The sequence below is a fragment of the Salvia miltiorrhiza genome, chromosome 8, assembly GCF_028751815.1.
Source record: "Salvia miltiorrhiza cultivar Shanhuang (shh) chromosome 8, IMPLAD_Smil_shh, whole genome shotgun sequence".
NCBI classification, from domain to species: Eukaryota; Viridiplantae; Streptophyta; class Magnoliopsida; order Lamiales; family Lamiaceae; genus Salvia; species Salvia miltiorrhiza.
This window is the reverse complement of record NC_080394.1, coordinates 13,096,382-13,121,199: the sequence shown is the minus strand read 5'-3', so window position 1 is coordinate 13,121,199 and position 24,818 is coordinate 13,096,382. Positions and strand designations below refer to the sequence as shown.

The 24,818-nt window shown below is 38.5% G+C and overlaps 2 protein-coding genes across 2 annotated transcripts; one reads left to right on the top strand and one right to left on the bottom strand.

Annotated features, from left to right (window-relative positions):
• Positions 1 to 2,760: 2,760 nt before the first annotated feature.
• Positions 2,761 to 10,208, top strand: LOC131001132 (protein NETWORKED 1A-like). Its single transcript, XM_057927382.1, is given in 5 exon segments — positions 2,761 to 3,134; positions 4,010 to 4,231; positions 4,619 to 8,487; positions 8,489 to 8,779; positions 8,868 to 10,208. Coding segments are annotated over 4 exon segments (5,406 nt in total). The 5' UTR covers positions 2,761 to 3,134; positions 4,010 to 4,128; the 3' UTR covers positions 10,011 to 10,208.
• Positions 10,209 to 11,227: 1,019 nt separating this feature from the next.
• On the bottom strand, positions 11,228 to 14,302 carry LOC131001131 (40S ribosomal protein S3a). Its single transcript, XM_057927381.1, has 7 exons — positions 14,126 to 14,302; positions 13,952 to 13,999; positions 13,757 to 13,862; positions 12,289 to 12,426; positions 12,011 to 12,196; positions 11,677 to 11,877; positions 11,228 to 11,454 (listed from the first exon to the last, which is right to left on the bottom strand). The coding sequence occupies exons 1-7, from the start codon at positions 14,134 to 14,136 to the stop codon at positions 11,362 to 11,364; spliced, it is 783 nt and encodes a 260-aa protein (XP_057783364.1). The 5' UTR covers positions 14,137 to 14,302; the 3' UTR covers positions 11,228 to 11,361.
• Positions 14,303 to 24,818: the final 10,516 nt, after the last annotated feature.

Sequence of the window (24,818 nt, the reverse complement as noted above, 5' to 3'; positions counted from 1 at the left end):
TGAGGTAGAGGGTGACATAACTACAAAAATGAATCATTCACATGCCAAATGGACCCTGTACAATTAATTGTTCACAAATACAGGCTGCAACCAACACGTTCGCAATCATAAATTTATGTCTTTTAATATTCATACATTAGAATGATCGGAATCATTCCGATCCATGGCCGTATTTTCTCACTTTAATTAATTTCTTTTCCATTCATATATTATTTTATTATTTAGTCAATCATTCGATTTCGAATGGATGAAGAAGGCCTCATATTATTCCATAGATAATGTCGCTAAACGGGACTAGTCTGTTTCGATATTGTTTGGTTTTTTAGATGAGTGTTTTTTTTTCCTCTTTAAATTTTAACGAGACCCAAATTTTGAGTTTGTTGTTTGTGCTGTCCAAAACTTTTAGAATTTGACTTTTCTCTCTTTCTCTTTTTCTATATATATGTTACCTAATTTCATCATTCGTATCATTTTATTATCATGTATTAAGTGTATAATTGCACATGTTTTCCACCAAATTTATCGTATTGTAAAACATAATAATCTCATGATAATGTAGAGGATATGATTTATTTTAGAATAGCACCTATCTTATTCAATGCTAGTGTTGCAGCGCCGTGTGTGTATGTGTATATATATAGGGTAGTGCTATTCAATAAACTTTCCTTAGTCTATAAAATAAGACTTAATTTTGAGCGTAGATTAGAGGGTAATCAACAGCTGTGATTATTGATTTGGTAGATTTCACTGTTCATGAAATAGTTACCTATCCAATTGCATAAACCTCGCAACCACAATATATCAAATAACGTACCACACAAAGTAACAGTAAATGTATTACGGAAAGTAAGAACACTGAACACCAGAATTATTCACCCAGTTCGGTGGTAAAACACCTACATATGGGGGCCCACGCCCAAAGGTAGCAAAAATTTATTTTTCACAATTCATACCTTTATACAGTGAATTCATAAGTGTTCTACATAAAATTCATACATCAAAAATTGCTTTTATTTCTTATTTTAAGATGTGTTCTCACGGTAGCCCACCCCTATATATATATATGGTCGCGTTTTACAGAAACAGAGTTTATATAGGAAAATCAGAAACATTGAAAATGACAGTTAATGTTGTTGAACGTACAAATAATTTGTTGAACTTTTGGGGTACTGGAGGGTTAATTCGATGGTTGTTCATGTTTAACAAAATTTCGCGTTGAACGTTGAACGAATGAACGTTGACTGTAGATAAGATGAAAAGTTGAGATTCCATCTCCTTTCTCCGTCTATATTTGCATTTTTATAGAACTTTGCCCTTCTATTGACAATCCATCAAAATTGCTAATAAGCTTAATGAACCTATGCATCATTTAAGAAGTCATACGGTCTATTATAATCATAAAAATTTAAATACTCACAACACTTGACAAACCACAATTTATATATAAATCCAAAACACAGTTCTGAAATATTAATAAAAGCATAATTATATCATAACTAATTTTAATAGAAACTACGATTGTTATTCTAATTAATAATGTGCATACATTATAAAATAAAAAAGTATCATGTTTAATTAAAAACCAGCAATAATTTTTTAAATTCAATAATGTGTGATTAATATTAGCTTATTCATATAAATTTTGTGATATTTAATTTGTAAGATATTTTATATTTGAATTATTAAATGCAAAAGAGACTTTACTTTTCAATATCATCTACTCCATATTTGATTACTTTTATAAAATATAAAAAATAAAGAATACAAAGTTTCGGGACGGGGTGAATTTTAATAAGTAATGTACCATAATTAGTGAAAGGGATATTTTTTTCGAAATGAAAGGGAGATTGGAAAATTTAAAAGAATAATCAAAATACAAGGTTGCATTATACCACGAGACTGAGAGGCAAAAGGTCAAATTTCGATATCTTTTTGGTTAGGGAAAGTCAATTTTTTATCAATGCAAGAAGCCCCCACAACTTTTTAATATATATTATTAATAATCAATCTGGTGCCTTAATCATTGAAACGAATATGTGTACAACTCATCTTTTATTTTTGGCAACAATTTTGAAAAGTTGCCCATAAACTCCATTTCTATGTCATGCACACAACTAAATGAGATAAATATATGGTCCACTTCTGATTTTTTTCAATTATTGCTAGAAGAAATTATATTCCATAATTGATTGCGATGCTATCTCTATACGTATAGGATTAAGTTATGTGAGCTATAAAATTTGAAAATTTAAAATTACAAATATATTTTCGTTTTTTATTATATTTGTCTATTTTGGGAAAAGACTAATCCATGTCTATTGTCTCGTAAGTAAAACAAAAGTAAAGCATTCAAGTGTGTTTTTTCTATTAATGGTTGAAAAGAGCACATATAGGTGATAAAATGGATTTCGTATAATTATATATATACATCTCATATCTTTTTATCCAATACATTTTATTTAAAATATAAAATATCGTCCTACACGCGTGGAACCAAGTTTCGAGCTGGTCACATAAATGCATTCTAATACATAGTTTTTAATAGTAAGTGATTCGAATTTTCTATTGATGCTTTGCTAACACGTTGCTTAATTTCTTGAAATATAGTACTATGAGATTATTTTCTGTATAATTTTGTGGCAAATCAAATTTTATTGATACCCCTTCTAGTTATAGGTCTAAATCAAAGGGCATATTAGTCAAATTTCCACTGTCGTCAATCACGCTGAAATAGCATTTTAGAAGCCCAAGATTAGGACAATTGAAAATCCCAATTAAGGAAATTATAACGTATATTTTCCAGCATTTTTCGACCATCCCATATTTCGTACTTACACACAACACACACAGAGTTAATCTTACATGTTGATATATACATACCTGAATTTATACAAAGATAAAAATTGTAATATAGTGTACTTTTTCAGATTTTACAGTTCATTCTGAGGTTTGTCTGCACCAACCAGAACCCGTGCTTGATAATGAAAATGCAGACTAGACTTTAGAGAGAGAGAGAGAGAGCAGAGCACAGTGAGAGAGCTGAGAGGAAAAAAATGGGGTAAAGTGAAAATTAGCGGCTGGTGTGGATCATATCAACAGCTGCTGATAAGAATCTGTTTCTTTGCTATTAATTTGTAAGTTCTTAGTAACGGTTTATGTATTCATTTTCTCTTCTTGCGTTGGAATGTAAAGATTGCTCTTTTTGAAGCTTTGTGGGAGGCCCAAATGCAAAGATTCAACTTTTTTGTTGCTTTTTGAAAATCCCATTTGCAAAGATTTGATCTTGCGAAGTTCTGTGGAAAGCACATTGTCATGCTTGTATTGTTTGGTTGCTCTAATTTTGTGAATGTCTATGAATTTGTGGGTTCGTGTGAATTTTTCTTTCTTTTACTTTTCTTAAAATTCACTTCTGGAAATTAGTAAGCTGTTGATCTGAATTTTTGTGAAGATTCGGGTTTTCTGGACTTTTAATGAAGTCATTGGCATGAAAAATAGTCTCCTTTTGTCGAATAAATTTTCTTTATAGGATATGAACTCTTTGTGTTGCCAGATTTGGTAAATTTTAGAATGTCTTGGAGCTATTTTCTCTCTAAAACTTCATAAATTGATGCTTTCTTAAGAAACTTTGCAACAAAAATCTCTACTTTAAGTTGGATGAACATTAGCATCTTTATTTGACATTGACGTATCAATAGGAGTTGTTGAAATCTTTTTAGTTTCTTTGTCTTGCAATTAGTTCATTCCTCAAAAAGTCAGTTCTTAATAAAGTTGCTTTTCATTTCATTTCCTTTTTTCTCACCATTTACAACGAATTATTCTTTGCAAAATCTCCTACCAAATTCAGGTAAATCCGTACTCAGATATGCTGCATATGTGTTTATCTTTTCATTGCTATGACATTTCCACTGATTTGGACTTTGACATTATGTTTCTTGTTTCAGTAGTGATATTGGCATGTGATGGTAATACTCGTGTGAATCTTTGAACTCATCGTTTTGCATCTTGTTAGGTGTGGGACAGTTCTGTGTTAACTGAGCATTCATCTACGTGTTGTTCTGCTACGGGTATACAAACACGCTGTTTTCTCAGGGGGTGAAGGGAGTTGCATTTGTGTTCTCTGCTGGAGTTATGGCCAACTTATCTCATTCTGAATCGAGACGATTGTATTCATGGTGGTGGGATAGCCACAACACCCCAAAGAACTCAAAATGGCTCCAGCAAAATATCACAGGTATAAACTTAACTTTTGTGTTGATGGAAATTGGCTATGGATCTGCGTGTGTGTGTGTGTTCTGTGGCTAAATACGTTATTAGAATGATGGATGAGAATATATAATGTAGTACAGTTGCATTTCTTCTTCTGAGAGCAATGCACTTCATAAATCATGACTTTTGTTTCACGTTGTTGTTTCTAATTGTCATATAGAATTTATTTTGTAATTTGTACAAGTAATATACGTTATACATGTGATTGTTGTTCTCATATACAATGAATGAAGCTTGTCGTCTCAAGGAGAGTGTTCGTCGTGTATTTATAACATTAGAGCTTATAAATGATGTTGAAAGTAGCGGTGTCTTTTTCTCTTGTATAATAAACTTATATCTTGTTGGTTCATAGATATGGACGGCAAGGTGAAGTGCATGATCAAACTCATCGAAGAAGATGCAGATTCATTTGCTAGACGGGCTGAAATGTACTACAAGAAACGCCCAGAGTTGATGAAACTGGTTGAGGAGTTCTACCGTGCCTACCGTGCATTAGCTGAAAGATATAACCATGCAACAGGGGAGCTCCGCCATGCTCATCGAACAATAGCAGCAGCATTTCCTGATGAAGTTCCTTTTGAACTTGTTGATGAGGGCGATGTGGATCACATGCTTGAGAACACACGGGCGAGTTCTACGTCTGATCAGGAAGATTCTGATGGAGGCATGAAAAAAAGGGGTTTAAAGCAATTGCAAGAGATGTTTGGACTCAAAGAAACGTCGCCTCAAGGTTCAAGTTCAGCTGACATAAGGTCCAGAAGAGGCCAAAAAAGAGAAGAAGGATCTCAAGATGCTGTAGTGCAGTTGTCAACTGAGAATCAGAATCTTAAAGATAAGATTGTTAGTGAGACTGAAAGAGCAGGAAAAGCTGAAATCGAAGTTTGCAGCTTGAAGAAAGCACTTGCTGACATGGAAGTCGAAAAAGAGGATATCCTGCTTCAGTATCAGCAATGCCTCAAAAATCTGCTGGAGATCGAGGGAGAGCTGCGCCATGCGCAAATGGATTCAACGAGGCTCAATGAGAAGGCCGGTAGAGCTGAAATCGAAGTTCAAACTTTGAAGGAATCCCTCATTCAGTTAGAGTCTGAAAAGATTGCTGGAATGGTGAAAAATGAAGAGTATTTGGAGAAGATATCTCATCTCAAGGCTATGGTTTCTCGACTGCAAGAAGATATGAAGGGCCTCGACAACAGAACATTTGCAGTGGAGAGTGAAGCACAAACTCTGAAAGATGAAATGTCGAGATTAGAGCTTGAAAAGAAAGCAGCAGCGTGTAGGTACGAGCAGTGTCTTGGAAAGATATCAGAGTTGGAAAACATAATCTCTAGTAAGGAAGACGATGGGAGGATGCTTAAGAAGCAAGCAGAAATGGCTGAAATCGAAGTCTCAAAACTGAGGAAGTCCGTTGCCGATCTAAACAAGCAGAAAGAAGCTTCTGCTTTTCAATACAAGCAATGCTTAGAAACGATATCCAAGCTTGAGGGAGATATATCTAGCGCAAAAAATGAAGTTGAACGCCTTAACCGTGAAGTCTTGATTGGAACTTCGAAGCTCAGGACTACGCGAGAGAAGTGCACTCTGCTTGAGATGTCTAACCAAGCATTGCGAGTTGAGGCTGATGATCTGGCAAAGAAGATTGCAATGAAAGATCAAGAGCTCTCGAGCAAGCAGGAGGAGCTCGAGAAACTTCAGTCCGGTTTACATGATGAGAGTGCCCGTCATGCGCAAGTTGAAGCCACGCTCAAGACTCTGCAAAGTTTGCACTCTCGGTCCCAAGATGATCAGAGAGCTCTTGCCTCGGAGCTCAAAGACATGCTTCGGATGCTAGAAGACGTGGAGGCAAGCAAACGTGGTTTGGAGATGGAGCTTCAGCAAGTTAGGGATGAAAATCATGATATGAGTCAATCTTCGTTCTCTTCAGCCGTGTCTATGGAGAATATGCAAAATGAGATCTTTAGTTTGAAGGAGATTAGGGAGAGGCTCGAAAAGGAAGTATTGCACCATATGGAAATAAGCATATCCCTTCATCATGAGATTTCATGTTTGAAAGAAGAAATCGAGCGCTTGAACAAGAGCTACCAGGCTTTGGTTGAGCAAGTGGAAGCAGCAGGTCTCAACCCGAAATGTCTTGGGGCTTCTATGAAGAGCTTGCAGGATGAGAACTCGAGGCTTAAAGAATTGCATGAAGAGGACAGCAACGAAAAGGAGATTCTGTTGAAAAAGTTAGAGAACATTGATGAAATCTTGAAGAAGAAAGTGGCAGCCGAGAGGTCCCTCTCGGACTTGAATGGTGAGCTGGAGATGTCGCGCGAAAAGGTTAAGGCGCTGCAAGAATCCTGCAAACTCCTCCATGGAGATAAGGCTACTCTTGCTGCTGAGAAAGCTTCTCTTCTATCTCAGCTGCAAGCAATAACCGAGAGCATGAATAGTTTAGTGGGACAAAATGCTGTTCTTGAGAACTCGTTGTCTGCTGCAAAAGTTGAGCTTGAAGGCTTGAGGGAAAAATCCAAGGGATTAGAAAATATCTGTGATTTGCTCAAGAATGAAAGGTCATATCTTTTATCTGAAAGGGACAGCTTGATTCTTAAGTTGGAAAACGTGGAGAGGAGACTTGAAAGCCTAGAGAAGAAGTTTACACGATTGGGAGAGAAATACGCGGACTTAGAGAAGGAGAACGAGGCCATGCATTTTCAAGTGGAGAAACTCAAGGTCTCGTTAGGTGAGGAGAAGCTGGAACGAATAGGTTCACAGCAACTAAGTGAGACGAGGATGGCTGGACTTGAAACCGAGATCCATCTCCTGCAAGAAGAAAACAAATGGAAGAAGAAAGAATCCGAAGAGGAACTCGAAAAGGCTCTGAAAGCTCAGTTTGAAATATCGATATTTCAGAAATTCATACAAGATATGGAAAACAAGAATTACTCTCTCATCATCGAGTGCCAAAAGCATGTTGAGGCGTCTAAATTGGCGGAAAAAGTGATATCGGAGCTCGAGAGTGAAAGCCTTGAGCAGCAGGTGGAAGCTGAGCTCTTGTTGGATGAAATTGGAAGCCTTAGGTTAAGCATATACCAAATTTTCACGGCCCTCGAAAGCAGTCCAGATTGTGCACCCGAGGACAAGGTCGAGAGTGAGCAGACTTTGGTGCATCAGATTCTTGGAAGTGTTGAAGAAATGAAATGCGCCATCTCGAAAAATGAGGATGAAAAGCAGCAGCTCTATGTTGAGAATTCGATTCTTGAAGCCCTCCTCGAGCAGTTGCAGTCCAAGGGCATGGGGATTGAGTTACAGAAGCAGCAGTTGGAGCAGGAGGCTGAAATCATGGCGAAGAAACTTGCCATTGTGAACAATGAAAAGGAAGAACTCCTAGAGATGAACAGGCAGTTGAAATCAGATTCGAGCAAGGGTTCTCAGGCGACTTTGGTGCTTCAGGCTGCGTTGGCGAGTCTTTGTGTTAGACAAGGTGATCTGCAGGCGGCTTATAATGCATTACATGAAGCACACTCTCGAGAAAAGCAGGAAAATGCATGTTTGCTGAAGAAGTTATCTGATCTGATAGAGGAGAAACGTCGAGTGGATCAGCATAACGATGATATCCTCTTGGAATTCTTGGCAACGGCCAATCAATCTGTCTTGTTGAAGAGCTTCGTAGCAGAGAAACTTATGGAGCTAAGATCGCTACTCGAAGATCTGAACAATCAACACGAGGTGAACAGTTGCCTCGGAAGAGAAATGAATGAGTTGGGGGGCAAGCTCGACCTACAGAAGGCTGAAAATCTAGTCCTCAAAGATGCCGTGTGCAGATTGGAAAGTGAGATCCAAGAAATCAAAGAATCTAACTTTCAAATGAAGCAGGACATAGAAAGTAGTACGGAGAGCTTACTTCAGACAAAGACGAAGCTCTTTGACACAGAAATGCAGCTTGAAGCTACCGAGAAGCTTAACTCCACGTTGTTTGTGACTGTAGCGGAGCTGAAAATTGGCATTCATAGGTCACAGCAGGTACGAGAAGATCTAGAGAAGAACATGGCCCGTCTCTTGGAAACTAATTCCACACAGATGAAGGAGATTCAGACCCTTCACAAAGTCAACAAAAACTTAGAATCTGAACTTGGCCTACTTCATCAAGAAATCGAAGAAAATGTAGTGAGAGAGCAGACACTTGGTATAGAGCTCCAAGGCATGAACAATGAGTTCGAACTCTGGGAGGCCGAAGCAGCAAATTTTTGTTTTCGATCTTCAGGTCTCTTCTGTCCAAGAAGTTCTGTTAAAGGATAAGGTGCAGGACCTCACCGGGGTGTGCCAGAATCTTGAGCTTAAAAATGCTGCAAAAACATCAGAGGTTGAACAAATGAAAGGAAAGATTTGTCTGATGGAGAGCGAAATCAAGGGACTGAAATCCAAACTTTCAGCATATGATCCAGTCATAGCTTCCCTAGGAGATGATATAACACTCATAGAGCACAATCTACTACTTCGTTCCAACCTTAAAGCTGCACATAGTCAAGAGACAGAGGTAAATACTCTTATATCACAAGTAGATGGAATTTTTCATTTCTTCAAGTTCAAGATATTTAGTATTTACTGCTTCCTTCCATTGTTAGCAGTTTCTGGAATTTGCTCTTCAAGCTAGTGAAGCCACATCTCTGATACCTTCGGAAGATCAATCCCTTCTTAGTTTGCAGAATTTGCAGATGAGAGCTAAGGTAGTCAGAAAATTGATGGAAGACACAAACAAACCTGCTTTGCGGAGAAGATCAAATTCAAAGAGCAAACAAGAACCTGTGATTGGTGAGGTTGACCACTCGAAGATGCAGCCCAACTCAGGTAGAGACAAGCATGAGCGCAGCAGCAAGAAAGCATATTCAAGTGAGCTGAATGACTCTCCCAAGTTGCAGAAAGCAAAAGCCAAAGCCTCAGAAGCCCGAAATGTGATGCTAATGAAAGATATTCCTCTTGATCAAGCCTCTGATAACTCCATGAGGAAGACTGGTAACGCTGGCTCTGATGATCTGATGCTTGAGCTGTGGGAGACTGTCGAGAATGGAAACAGAGATCAAACAATTGGAGAATCTCTTAGGTTGACGGGCAGATCAAAGGGAAGGGAAAGAGCTTATGATCAATTACTACCATCCACCGACTCAGATATGGAGAAAGAGTGGGCCGTGGATAAGCTGGAGCTGTCGGCTAGATTCACCGAGCCTAATCAAGAACTGAACGACAAACACATCCTCGCGAGACTTGCCTTCGATGCTGAGAAGCTGGAAAGTCTCCAGACAGCACTGTATGACTTGAGAAGGAAACTGGAGATGAACAAGAAGAATAGAAAGGCCAAAAACGTCGATTTTGGAGCAGTTAAGGAACAGTTGCAGGAAGCAGAGGACACACTAGTTCATCTGGTTGATTTGAATGTACAGCTGGTGAAGAACATAGAAGAGTGCCCTCCTGAAGAAATGGCTTCTCCAAGGCTGAAAGAGACGATGAAGACATGGAGAGTCAAGGTGATGGAGCAAGCTGAAAAGGGGTCCGAGAGGATCAACGTGCTCGAACTAGCCGTGCAAAAGATTCAATTCGTGCTGTCAAAGGTGGAGGATGAAGGCAAAGGGAGCAACAGATTCTTGAGAAGCAGAACTGTGATTTTGAGGGACTTCATTCACAGTGGAAGGAAGAACAGCGGAAGGCGAAAGAAAGGGCCCAACTGTGGGTGTTTCAAGCAATCAACTAGTGGAAACAGAAGCCGTTCTTGAGTTTTCACTTTGTCTGAAAGATTGATTCTTGGAGGTGTTGGTAGGTTTGTTTCTGTTAAGATAGTTGGAACTGACTCATCTCATAAGTTGAGAGGAACTGTAATAACTAGATGTTGCTCTATTTGTGTATTTTCAGCTCATCATTATGTTGGTCTTAGAAATATTGGTGTTTCATATGCAAGAAAACCAGTTAAGTTATTCGATTTTGTTGCATTATTAACTATTGATGGCATCTTTATCCACTTGATGTGTGTTGTTGGTATTTTGTTATTTGGGGGAAGAAAACAGTAGAGCCTCGAGAGAGGTTTCAGCTAAATGGCTATCTCCGAGTTGCAAGGATGGTCTATCCTTTCTCCTAGCCTTCAAAATTTACCATTTGGAAAGCATCTCGTGCAAAATTTATTGCAAGTGTGTGTTTTCATCACTTCATGCTTTGTCTAATTGTAGACTCCTAAAACAAGATGGCAGATATCACTTCTTCTGTGATAAATTCTTCTTATAAGAGTCGTTTAAATTAGTACCAGGAAGACATTGTGCAAATGAGCTAAATCATAAACATCCATTTTCTTCCAATACAGTACTTGAAACAACACACTAAGTGCTCGTTTGGTTCAAATAGAGGAATGAAATCAAATAAAAGAGTGAAATGGTAACAATAACCATTACTTTTATTGAATGTTTGGTTTAATAATGGAAATAAGTCATTAGTAAGGGATTCTCTTTCTTTTGTTTCCCCTCTATTTTGAGGGGTAATAAATTGGGTGATTTGAATTACCCACAAGTAAGAGTAATGGTTAACTTATTACATAAACCAAACAACAAATAATGAATTCAATTAATTGAATCTCTTTTCAACCTTTAAAAACACCCAACCAAACGTGGGCTAATTCTAAACTGATGGCCATCTTTCGTTACACTTACATTTTCTGATCAATTTACTCTATGCCATTAATCCACCTAATTCTTATCCATTTGAGATATATATATATATGATTAGTTGGTTACTCAAACCATATGAAAACATTGAAATGTCGCATCTGTTTTACTTTTATGTTTAAACTGCTACATGCGAACAATAACAATGCTTTTCAACTTTTCTAAGTTATTTTCGAGCACTCAAAATATAGGAAAACAAAAAACAAATCGACTCAATAACAAAAATACAAAATTGAGTGTTGCGCATTTATAAATATAACCACCACATCAGATCAGACAGATTTATCAATAAAACTTACCAGACTCAGGAAAAACAAAATCTCTTACAACAAAAACTCCTAAAACAAATATAGTATCGATTTCAAGATAATACAAAACCAGTAAACATGACATAAGTTCAAAACAAGGGAATCTATCAGGCACCAACAACTTCAGTTGGCTCAGCAACTGGCTCCTCAGCAGGCCTATCCAACTTCGCACCAATATCTTCGGTATAATCACCATGGACCTACACAACAAATATCCATTAATTATTCAAGATGCAGTGTCATATTGATGTTAACAAAGATATTTCAAGTAATCTAGAAGATAAGATATTCAAGGGCAACTCAAAGTCAGCAATTCAGATTTGTGAAACACAGTTGAATCATATTCAAGAGAAAACTGTTTAGGTCAAATTGATAACATATTACAATTAAGAACACTCAGGATAGAACGAAACAAAACTTACCTCCATTAACTTTCCAAGGTCAAATTTGGGTGCTTTCAAGATTTTAACTTTTCTAATATAAACATTCTGCAAAGGGTAGATGCTTGAAGTTGCCTTCTCAATTTCCTTCCCAATTGACTCGGGAATGAATTTCTGCACCAACTCCTTCAGGCTGCAGGACTGGGCCTGGTTAACCATGATCTCCCGCATCTTTCTCCGAATCTACAAAATATACAAGAATATAAATACAAAAGGTTGATAATCTATTGATGGTTCATGATATGAAAATTATGGATATCATATATAGTCAAATAAAATTGTAATAACAGGATTTGAAAATTTTGGAGGTATTCACCTGGCGAACTTGGCTGGTCTTTGCATAACATGTAACCTTTTGCTGGTTCACACGCTTCTTCGTGAAGGCAATACAGAACATCCTCAAAGTGTAGGCGTCGGTCGTCTTCACATCAATGTGAGCCTCAATGAGTGATTGCCTTTTTCTGACAAGTGATCTCAACTTGTCAGTGGTGAAGTCCATACCCTACAATTTTTACACAAGTGAAAAGCAGACATTTTAAGATCGACAATGTACTCAAAACAAAAATCAAGTAAGAATCTTAAAATTGTGCATACCCAGAAGTTGGTGAGAACGTTCTTTCCTTGAACATCTTCAACTCTCAAGCGAATCTTTCTGTATGCGTGATCCTCATCACCTTGAAGATCAGCCAAGGAAGCCTCGACCACTCTGTGCTTGAGCCCTTCTGAGGCAATCTGATGACAAGCAATAATTCCATTAACAAACAAACAAGACCCATAGGCTAGGGAAAAGAATGCAGAGACTGGTCACATCTTTACTACAACCATTAACAGCAACAACAAAACATCAAACTAATACAAAGACATCCTGTCTACCAGTACAACATCCATACCATAACAGCTAATTGCTTCGCAATACATTCATTTGAGAGTATTTCAATTTCAAGATAAGCATTCCAACAAAAACATACTTGCCTTTATAACACAGTTTAGGCATATAATAAAGGTTACTCATTAACAAAGATCAGTTTACGTTAATAATGAAAATAAATTGAACTATGGTATAAACAAAATTCTGTGTACTAAAATCATTATATTTAAAGTAAATTATTCGAATCTGAGAGCAATTCGACCGCTGCACCTGCATTTGATCTCGTTGGTTTCATTCCAAAATTTACACACCATTTTTCCTTTTTTTATGCAAAATCACATCCTAAACACTACGTACCACAACTCAATAAAATAAACATACTACGTTGCAATTAAATTCACCAAATTATCAACCTCCAAAACAAAGGTCAAACATCCATTTCTGAAGAAGATGTCACATATAAAATTTAAATGCCAGAAAAATGTAAGAAAGAAAACCATATATACACAGAGAGAAACAGTCAGTCCATTATCAAATTCCATGAAACAAAATTTCATATGTAAACTGCAAATGCAAATAGCACCATTGCTGTTAAAGTCATTCATTTTTGCCAAAATTTGAAGAACTATTATCATCAACATATGCAGCTCACATTTAACAAGGTAGATATATAGACAACAATTTGTGCTTCTATCGCAATGAATACAATTCAAGAGCTCCCGCTCACAAAGCTCAAGCTGGATTAATTACCACAAATATTGATTTGAAAGCAAGATTCTTACTACATAACCATTAAAATACTAAATTCATATTTCAAGTTTGAAAAGGGGGAAGGCGAAATATAAGGCTGTCAATCAAAATCCCAAGCTATGTTACAAACACATTCAATCAAAAATCAAATTCATATGAACATCAGCAGAAAAGATAGTGCAATTCAACTAGAACAAAAGAAAACTGCTCAAAATTGAAGCAATAAAACAACGGCATAATCGCCACTATTATTCTACATGAAATTCAAAATTAAGCATTTCAGTATCAGAAAGAAGTAAAAATAGTAGATTATATTCACCACATAAAAGGATTTGCACTAATTCAAATAAAACCCAAATAAATAAGGAAAAGGGGCACAAAAACAGGGTAACATTAGTAATCCTTTTAACAAAAATGCGAAAAGGAAAGTAATAAAAATTGTACCTTGGTACCCTGAGTACGGGTAATTAGGGTTTTCCCAACGTTCTTGTTGCTGAAAACTGAAGGGGCTTTGATATCATACCACTCCTTCTTTGCAAACGGATCGACACTACAAGAACAGCGAATATTTAGTTAGCAAAAACTTCAAGAATAAACAAACATTTTAACGTTAAAAAAAATAAAATAATAATCACTCACGCCTTCTTCTTGCCTCCCTTCTTTCCTTTTGAAATCCTCTTGTTCTTGCTGCATCAAATCAAATACAAAATCATCAATCATAAAAGAATTAAAAAATTTCAAGAATCAGCAGTTATATTGAAAGAGGGTAATGACTTGTGCGGCTAAAGACATAGGCAGTGAAATGAGAGATACCCGACAGCCATGGTGAAAGAGCAGCTGAGGTTCTGAGGTGGAGAGAGAAGGCTCTTCTTGTCGAAGATGTGCGCTCAGCTAAAACCCTAGCAGCAACCCCTGCTTATTTCTCGTGGGCTTTGAGTTTTAGTAAGGGACCTTTTTGGCGCTTTGCTCGTGCTAAATAGTAACGGGCTTAGGGCCCATTTGGTTTTCAGTATAGGATTAATCAGGATAAAATTTATCCTGATAATTTAGTGAGGATTAGTCTTAATTTTTTATCTCACATGGGTGTGTTTGGTATTATTAGTTATTAATCCCATAAAACTGTTTGGTATTCCTTAGAATAGATTGGATTAACAACTCAAAAACCTAAATTGTCCTCCCATATTTTCCTAAATGCCAAGCGTGCCCTCAAAAATAGGGCTGAATGCAGCGCCAATTTTTTAGATCAAATTATTCAATCCTTTGGAATAGTAACGGACGCATCTCACAAGTTTTTGCTGGAGAAGAAAAGATCTCCACAGCTTCCATTGCTGCATTTGGTGAACTTATCTTACTCAAACAATGAGCCAAGCAACCGAAGGTAATCATTCCTCTATTTCTCACGAATGTTTTTTGTGTTGAAACCTTGTTTGTGAACCATGCTTTGTCGCTGCTGCAATATTTCGATTTTTAGAGTTCTTTAAGTCATTCTCTACGATTTTTAGAGTTGCAGTTTTGGGTATTTGTTATTACCATTATGATTTCGCCGAAACACATATAGGTGAGATTCAGTTTACAGTGCGAGATCTCTCATTGATGCGTTGAGAACTTATTTCTTTGTGGTGTTGTAGGAAGTAACGGCACGGCACGTTCTGGCAAAGGCGGCAAGACGGACCAAAAGCGTCGTTCGTGGTCGACACACGAAGAGCATGTTTTGCTAGCATCGATGAAGGAGCTCGTTGCACAAGGTTGGAAGTCGGATAACGGCTTTCGTGGCGGCTATTTGAATAAACTCGAAGAAGCTATGCGGAAGGAGTACCCAATGACGGACATAAAAGGGACGCCCCACATCAACTCCAAGGTGACAACGTGGAAGAAGCTCTACTATTCGCTGTGGAACATTCTCAAAGTTAGCGGTGTTGGCTTCAACGTTAACGGCAAACATATGATTGATTGTGACGACGAGCAATGGCAAGGCTTTGTGGCTGTAAGTTTTCAGTGACTAGATTCATTTGAATATGAGTTACTATGCGTGCTTCTAGTTCCATTCTCGAAAAGATGTTGCAAGATATTCGAAGTAGTTTTCACGATTTTTGTAAATGTCATTTAATATGCGTGGCTGTTATTCTTGTTACTATATTTCAAATCTTTGTTGTGTTGTGGCTGTCCGAACTGTTACATCCTCAAACTAATGCGTGTTGATTGTTACTAATATACATTTCAAACTTGTTTTACAGGCCGATAAGAGCGTGATGAATTTCCATTACAAGAGTTGGCCATATTACGAGGATTGGAAGCTTCTCTTCGGCAAAGATCGGGCAACGGGCGAAGAGGCGGAGGACCTCATGGAAGCGGCTCATGACATGTACTAGAAGATAAACCTTAGCCCGGTCAATGATAGCGGCGACTACCATGTCTCCTTAGAGGGGATTTTCGAGAATGAAATTTCAGGAGACAACGTAAGCCAAACCTTTAATCGTGACGAGCCGACCCCCGTTGAAAAGGAGGCTCCAACTTCAAGTAAGAAACGTCGTCGTAGTGTAGGCTTTGATGACAAGTTCTTTGAGGCTTTGCGCGAGGTTGGTCGGGGCACGGATTCGAGGCTTGAAACTATCTCCAACCGAATGGGGTACGATTTCAACGTGTCGAAGGCGCGCAAAGAAGTGTTTTCCAAATTGAGTGGCATTGCGGGGCTTACACGAACCGATAAGTACATTCTATGCAACATGCTTGCCGAAAAAACGGAGTTTCTTGACATCTTTTCAAGTCTCCCCGAAGATGAGAAGGAAGGGTACGTGTTGTTCCTCCTTGCTTCGAAGAAAATGTGACTTTGCGTGGCTCTCATTTGCATCGTGGGTGACACCATCAAATCTTAGTCATCGCTGCTGCTTTTGTTTTGTTTGTTTTGAAAGCTTGACATTGGCCATCTACATTGCTTTTCTTTAACTACGCTTTGTTTGGTTGTTGTTGCCTAGTAGCTTCATCATCTATTTCATTTCTGCATCGCTAAGACTTTTTTTTCGCTCGAATGTGGTATTTGTTGTTTTTCCAGCCGTTGACTGTTGTACCTTCATCAGATTTTGGTTTCTGGTGTTATGAATAGTGGTTTGAGTTTTTGAAAATTTGTTGGTTTGATTGGAGCAGTACCACATTTAGCCCTTGATTTCTGGCAACTTATGATTATTTCAAGAGCATGTGATACAGTTTGTGATTCGCTTATAGCAATAGCCACCTGTTATTTTACATCAAATAACATCTCAAGCCTATTATTGACCCATGAATTCGCTGGCTCATGTGTACAGCAAAAGCAAATATTTTAGAGTGGTTTGTCAGCTATAGTTGATTCCCACAATTTTGTGAAGCATTATTTCCCGTCGACCAAAACACATATCTTTCGATAAAATGTCGAACACGATTGGTACAATGACTACAGCACACAAACATACCATAAATTGCTGAAATGAAAGAAAATGAAAGTTCAAACACTTGCAAAACGAGAATCATAAACAACCGCGTTCAATCCCAATGAAATGGCGATAACTTCGGCTACTTGTAAGGAGAAGACGATGCACATGAACTTCCACCCTCGTTCTTCTTCACGGGTGGGTTGGTTGGTCGTTTAAATTTGCTTGTAATTGTCTTCCAAGGATGAACAATCTTGCTTTTGAATGGATTTGGAACGGACGGCGCCACACTCGAACAAGCATCCTCGACAAATAGTTTTCTAGCGACAGGTTTTGGTACCGGCGAAGTAACCTCATCGTCGCTTGAACTCGATTGCTTGGTCACAGTAGTCGAGTCGTCGATTACGATGAGCGTATGGGAATTCTCATTTTTCACGTCGTGAATCCCGAACAGGTTGCACAAAAGTAGGAATGTCGGCTCACCCTCATGATTATAAGCTCGGGACAATGGATTTTCCTTATAACAAAAATGTGATATCATTAAAAGAGAACCAAATAAAAAAGGAAAATAAATAAACCAACGTGCTCTAAACTAATGAGAATACCTTAAACAATCGTACCCACACGTCGTCAACGGCGTGAACAAAATTGCTTCGTTGATCGTAATACGTCTCTTTCACTTTGCACAACCATTTGAAGCATATGTACCGATCATGTAGAAAGGCGACTCGTCCCTCCACTTCATTCAATGAGACATCGGCATTTAATTGCGAGTTTAGTTTCTTCATAGCGTCAATGAATGCATGTGGCGAGAGGTGTGGTGGTGTGGGGCGACATTCTTCAGTTTTTTGAATTAAAGAAACAATGAGCAATTCGTCCTTGCTTGCATCCCATTTGCAAGGATAAAGGTATAGTGTTTGGGAGCCGGGAGGTGGGAATGTCATTTTGGGGAAGAAAATAATGAAAAGTTTGCAATATATCTAAGGAGATGTGCTTTTGTGAGGCCAAACAAGTAATGGGGGATGGAATGATATGAGTTGCTATTTATTGATATCGTTGATGGTAGTTTATGATAGTGATTAATGGGAGTTTGGTGGTGGTTATTGGATGTTGGTCTTGCATGACAAGAACCACCAATAGTAGCTATTGTTAAATAATATAATCAAGTTTGACTACATCTCCTTCGATTTACTCCTATGTTTGAATAAGTTGGGTTTTTTTAGCAATTCCTGATTCCAATTGATTTTGGTCTTGTAACCAATTCTATTTTCTTTGCAGCGGTTTCCGAGAGCAGATATTCAAAATTGGAGCATTGGTCCTCATTCCAATTTAATAAAGTGTAATGTCATCTATTTTGACTAACTTCGAAATTAGGGACCAAAAATTTTGAGAATTGAACTTCCACACTCATGGACCTATACAGTTTAAAGAAAACGAAAGATAATAGCGGATCAATCCATTCAAATTATGGCAAATTTTGGCCTCATAATAGCGGAATCCACATTACAAAGTTTCGGACTATTCATCATATCAAAAAAATGAGATTCGATCCCAACATATTACATGAATTTGCCAATCAAAATACTAAGAACTAGCACTAATATAGTGAAGCAAAGTGCGGCTCTAACGAACTCGAAAACTCCACATTGCGGGCCCAATCCCATGCACGATCCGAACACCTCACCCCCCTTGACAATGTCCGGTGAAACATGCGGCGACAAGACACTTTGGCTGCCTACTTGGGTTGTAGAAGATCCGGGCGTCCGAGGTACTTCGTGGTAAAATAGGAGATGATACTCGTCGTACCAATAGAATCCCTTTTCATGGGTAATGCCCGTTGGACACTTGTAGTAGAATCGGCCGGGGTTTCTAGACCGGAAACCGGCGCACTTCAGATTCATGATCCCCTCGCCACAACTACATTGAGGTACTTGGTTCGATAACTGGGACGGGAACTCCATCATATGCTGTTAAACAAAGAAATGAATTCACAAAAAAATAGTTCCAAATCTCGAAAGCTAGCATTTTTAAACAAGGCAGCCATCACAAGTTCCACCCAAAACTATTATCAAAATGCAGATATCACTATCCCCATGTCATTCACCAACAGTGTTCATCACAAGTCACAAAAAAATAGGTACAAATCTCGGAAGCTAATATTGTTAAACAAGGCAGCCATCACAAGTTGCACCAAGACTATTATCAAAATGCATACATCACTATCACCATATCATTCACAAAAAATAATGCAGAGATATGATAATAACTTCATTGGCAGTAAACTAGTGAAATTCTGAGAACAATCTCAGTGCTCAAAACAAAAGCATAAAATCATCACAAACTCATCATTGTTTAAACAGAAGATAGAAAACATTCTCCACTAGTTTCCTCTTCACCAACATGATCAAGAGGCCAGCAAGATTAGATGCATTCTTCACATATCAGTGCAGTGTTTTAAAGAATACAACAGTTTGCAAAAGTACTAACTAAATGCAGCCACCAAACATCAAACAAATAATAACACATGTCAAATTTAAACTCAACGACATTATCTCAAATTAAAGAAAAATGAAGTCAAACAAATTAAGTGGGCAAGTTGTTGTTGACATATTGCAACCACATTGCGTCGGCTAAAGCATTCCTAGCGGCGTTCCATTGGGGGGAGCTTTCAACATGCTCTATGAAGTCATCGGGTGGCCCATCTAAGTTTGCACCGTTGTCTTGGGGCATTGCATCTAGTTGTTGCTCAATAGGATCTACCGACATTTCCATTCGAATAAAATTGTTGAGTAGAAAGGATGCCATGATGAGTCGATTTTGTACTCGAATTGGATAGAAAGAGGGTGACCTAAGAATACCCCATCGCATCTTCAATATCCCAAATGCTCTCTCTATGGCGTTCCTTGCTTTGCTATGTCTTAAGTTAAAGAGTTCCTCTTTATTTTGAGGGCGTGCATTGTTCAGTCCCCACTCTTTTAAATGGTACCTAACGCCTTTGAACGGCGTTAGGAAACCGTCACTATTCGCATAACCGTTATCACACAAGTAGTACTTCCATATCAACATAAGAATCAAATGAAACAACTAAAATTAATTGTGATGTTAACAACAAAATATTTATAAATATTAAATTTAGTTCAAAGCATTATGTACCCTTTGGGACCTTAAGGCCATGAGGTCTACTAATTGCATCTCGTAAGATTCTAGAGTCCGCAGCTGAACCTTCCCAACCGGATAAGACATAACTGAAATTCAAATTGCGGTCGCAAACACCCAACACATTTGTTGATATTTGCCCTTTCCTTGTTCTATATCGGGGTTTGTCCTCATTACCGACCATAACACTCACATACGTGCCGTCTAATGCCTCTAAACAGCCCTATATACACGGCAAAACATATAATTAATGCACCACACCAATCAAATCTAAATATTGATTTAGTAAAAATAAATAATATACATGCAAGTGAATAATACCTTAAACCATCTCCACCGTGGATCATTGCAATCCGCGGTAACAGCTTCTGGCTTGGATAAGAACAAGTCATGTAGCCTTATAACAGCCCCTAGAACAATATGTATGTAGTGTGAAATTGTCCAACCGGATCGCCAAAAATCAAACCGTACAACTCTATTATTTTTATGGTGTGCTAAAACCGAAAGAAACATGGCTACTTGTTCTTCTACGGTAACAAATCGGCCATCAGCCAAACCCCCCCGTTCTCGCAAAATAACACAAAGTTTAGAGAAAGTTCTACTGTCCATGCGGAGGTTGGCTATACAGTCAGCGTCACTAACACCATATAAACGACTTAAATGTTTTTCTTGGTCTGGCAATTTACTGACTATCTCATATTTTAATTCTCCGGTTGCACGCAGCCTTTTTCCTAGTCTAGACTTACGATAGTAGGCCATTATCAAGGCTACTTGTATCACGTGCATGCGCAATATTTCCTTTAAGGCCACAAATTGCATATCAAGAATACGTGCGTCTTCATTACCAGGCATTGCTTAAAATCAATGGTATAATTAGTTGGGAGGTGAGTGGCCTATAAATAAAGAGAAATTCGACCATTATTAAAATTGAATGACGAATAGAGTGTCACATAATAATGTTACGAAATGCAAGCAGAACATTGAAGAACATAAAATAATGGCAAATGGTATCATACCCTTCAATCACAAAGACTTGATCCCTCATAGTTGCATGACCGCATAGGTAGATCAATTGATATTAATGGCACAAACAAACTAAAGCTGAAGCCTATCAATTCATTTGTGTAACACACGAAAATGAACCTATTTAAAATACACCTCACTCCCAAATTCTATGATGTCTACTGTTTTATTCTTGTCTACTATTTTTATTCTTCTGAAAATTTGTTCAAACCGTAAAATCAACAACTTATTTCTTTCACCACATGACTTAGTAGCAACATCTTTCAACTGGTAATTTTAGTTTCAACTCTTTTATGTTCTTTTCATGATTTCAGGTAGCAAAAATAAAATGCTCATCTCTCACAACCAAAACTCCCATAAAAGAAAGATCTTGTTTAAAATATGTATACGAATTTCTGCAATTCTATTTGCAACTCGAAGCTAATAACAACCAATAGGAAATTCAATGGCACCCACAAGAACAAACGATTACACAGGAGCATAATGTACAAGGCGCATATTCTGAACTCACACCGATGACTCAATTAAAACAAAGTAAGTCGAATTCTGTCACAGCACAAGTTTAGCATCATGACATACCTTTGATTATGGAGAACTTGTGAAAAAAATGCTCTTTATGGTAGCCTAAAAGGCGTCGGGGAACACATTAGCAGGTGACTATGAGTTTTGCAAATCTAAATAATTCAAACTTATTAAAAATTTGATTATGAAAACAGAATCGAAGCAAAGCTATCGCAAATCGGAACAAAGCGAGGAAAGAAAGAGTGATTTTAATTTCGATTGTTGTATCAATTGGGTATTACCAGATGTGCGGAATAGATCAGAGCTCACGAACGATCTTGGCGGCAACAGCACAAAAGTCTCAGGTGTTGGCGAGGGAAGACGATGCACAAGCGACGACGGACAGGAATCGCGATATGGGTACTTTATTTTCAGAAAACTTCGCAGAGGGAAGTGAGGATGGTGGAGGCGGTGGAGAGACATACTAGGGCTTCGGAAAGTCATCTCGATAATGGAGCCGGAGGGTATTCAAATTTTTGATAGAAATCTGGATAAAAATAATCGCATGGGGGGGGAGGTATTATTAAGCAGGGTTTATCATGGCAAATAAGGCGTTGACTTAGGATAAATCATGGCAAAGCCGCATTACTTGCACCCAATACCAAACTCAGTACAAACCAGTACTAATTTAATTTATACAGGGTATAACCCAATACCAAACGGGCCCTTAGAGCATCCGCAATGGGCTTACTTGATAGTGATTGTGTTATTGAGTAGGTAGTGCTGCATTGGGGTTACTTGATAGCCTACTTGATAACATTAATTTTGATTTTTATGTTTTTTATTTAAATTTAATTGCATAATTTAAATAACATATTTTTCTAATAGTTAAATACGCCATTAAACATAAAATTTAAAAACACCTAAAACATAAAAAAAAAAAATTACATAAAAATTAACAACACCTAAAACATCATATTACCCCATCATTAAAATGACATAATTAAAATCCTAGTCTAGACCACGACGCCTGAGCATGTCGGCGACCATGGACGCGTGCAATGCCCTTTGTGCGTTCGTCATGTGCGTCGTATCCGCGTTCAGGAGCTGCATATCGAGCTCTCTCTCCTTGATATCGTTCCTCCACTGATACTGGGCGGTGAATGCCCTCATCTGTTGGTCGGACATGTCCAACCTCTCCACTATTTCCGGTGGAGGCTCCGAGCTCGTATGCGACGCTGATGCCTTCCCTTTCCCCTTTGCCGCCTTCGCTGCCTTGTTACCAATGGGTCGGGAAGAAGAGATCTCCTCGCCCGACGCCGAGGTGGTGAAGCCGCCCTCTTCCGTAGTCTTTGTCCTCTTTGAGGCATGCACGTCTCCAACGAGGTACATCGACTTGAACTTGAGATTGTTCCGAAGAACTTTCCACGCGTTCCAAAAATTGAATGCGGCCTTTTGTGGGCTTCGAGCCTTGAAGAGTTTTTGGGCCTTGTCACGAAGCATATCATCGGAATGACCGGAGGGCCGATTGTTGCGCGTCTCCACCCAAATAGCTTCCCAGAGACGCACATCCGCGCTCACTCGGGCCCAGTGGCCTTGAAGTTGCCGGATCTTAAGGTCGACGCCGATGATGGGGTTCACACGTGCGCGGATCCGGCCCCAATACGCCTCTCCCTTCTGATCCGTCCCACGGATGGCGTCGTTGGTCTCCTCCGCCCAAACTTGGACGATGAGATCCGTATGCTCGGGAAGGTAAGTATGACGGATCCTTACTTCCTTGCTGTGCTTGATTTTGGTGGCCATTTCCTTCTTCCGGCCGCCCTTCTTTGGTTTGGAGGCACTCTGCTCTGCACTGACCGGTTCCTCCTCGGGTGGGGTCTCCTCCAAGTTGATTCCTCCCATATTGGGGTGATAATCGGAGGAGAGATCGGGGCACCAATTAGGATCATAGAAAGGGTTGTGTGGATCCATGAAGGAAGAAAATTCTTGAAGAGAAATGGAGGAGAAGAAAATTGGAGAAGAAGAGATGTGAAGAAGAATGGAGGAGATGGGGTTTTTTAAAGAGGAAAAGAAGAAAAAAAAAAATTGGAAACGGTCGGTCAAAGCACGCATATCGAGGAAAACCAGTCAAAATTCGAATTTCTCTATTTTTTTTAAATTAAGGCGCGTGCATTGCACGCGCCTTCCCTATCCACCCGATCGAGCATACTCGAAGGCTCGAGTACCGCACGTCTGCAACGCCTTACACGAAGGCAACGCCTTACTCGAGTAGGCACTCGAGTAAGGCGTTGCCGATGCTCTTAGTTATATTTTGCCGCTATTATCATGCTTTAACTTTTACAGTATTATTTTAAAAAAATAACCCGAAAAAAAAATTATATTCCGAACAAACCAACGTTTTCATATGGATTACATGTAAATACACTAATTTTTAGGGGTGTCAAATCGGGAGGTGGGTATCGGGTATACCCGACCCGGCCCCGATACCCGTGCAGGTTTCGGGTACCCGATACCCACTTTTCACGGGATGCGGGTTGGGATTGGATATTGAAATCCCAAAATATGCGAGTATCAGGTATACCCGTCGGATATCGAGTATGCCCGAATACCTGCCTAAATTATTTAATTAATATATATTTTTATGTATAAATTAATAATATCTTAATATCAAAATTCAAAATTCTAATTCCTAAATTGAAGAACAAAATCTCTTCTGCCTTGCGAATAGAATTGAAGGCTGAAGCCTGATTATATATACACCGAAGGAGCCTGCAGATGTTAGTTGGGAGAGGTTGTGAGATGAGAGTCTTTGAGTTTGTAGGTATTGAAGAAGAAAAATATGGGTCTTACTCTTAGAGATGGGATCGAGTTTTGAATTGGAGATGGATAGTGAAGACTGGCGAAATAGATTTCCATTGCTAAAAGTAATTCCACACATCACTCATTACACATTTACACTTTCTAGCAGAAATTTGAAAACTAATAGACAGAAACAAACATACAACAGCGAAGGAGCAAATATGGTGCAATACAATAGATATATCCAAAATTAATTACATTACATATGAATAAATTATCTAAAGAAATGGATTAAATTGGAGTCAATGGACATATATTATTATGTTGTTTCTTGGATCGAATTCAGGTAGATTAGCCTAAATAAAAATGGATTAAAATTTAATTTATTGATTAGCCAAAAAAAATTGAAAAATTTGAATTGCTGGTATGTGGGTACCCTAATACCCGCGTCGGGTACCCGTGTCGGGTATTAGGGTACCCGACAGTGAAGTCGGGGTCGGGACCGGGTAGGAAAAATTAGGAATTTGCGGGGTCGGGTACCCGCAAAAATCGAGTAGGGTACCCGACCCGTCCCGTTTAGACACCCCTACTTTTTTTTGATAAGAGAAGGAATTTATTGAAAAATA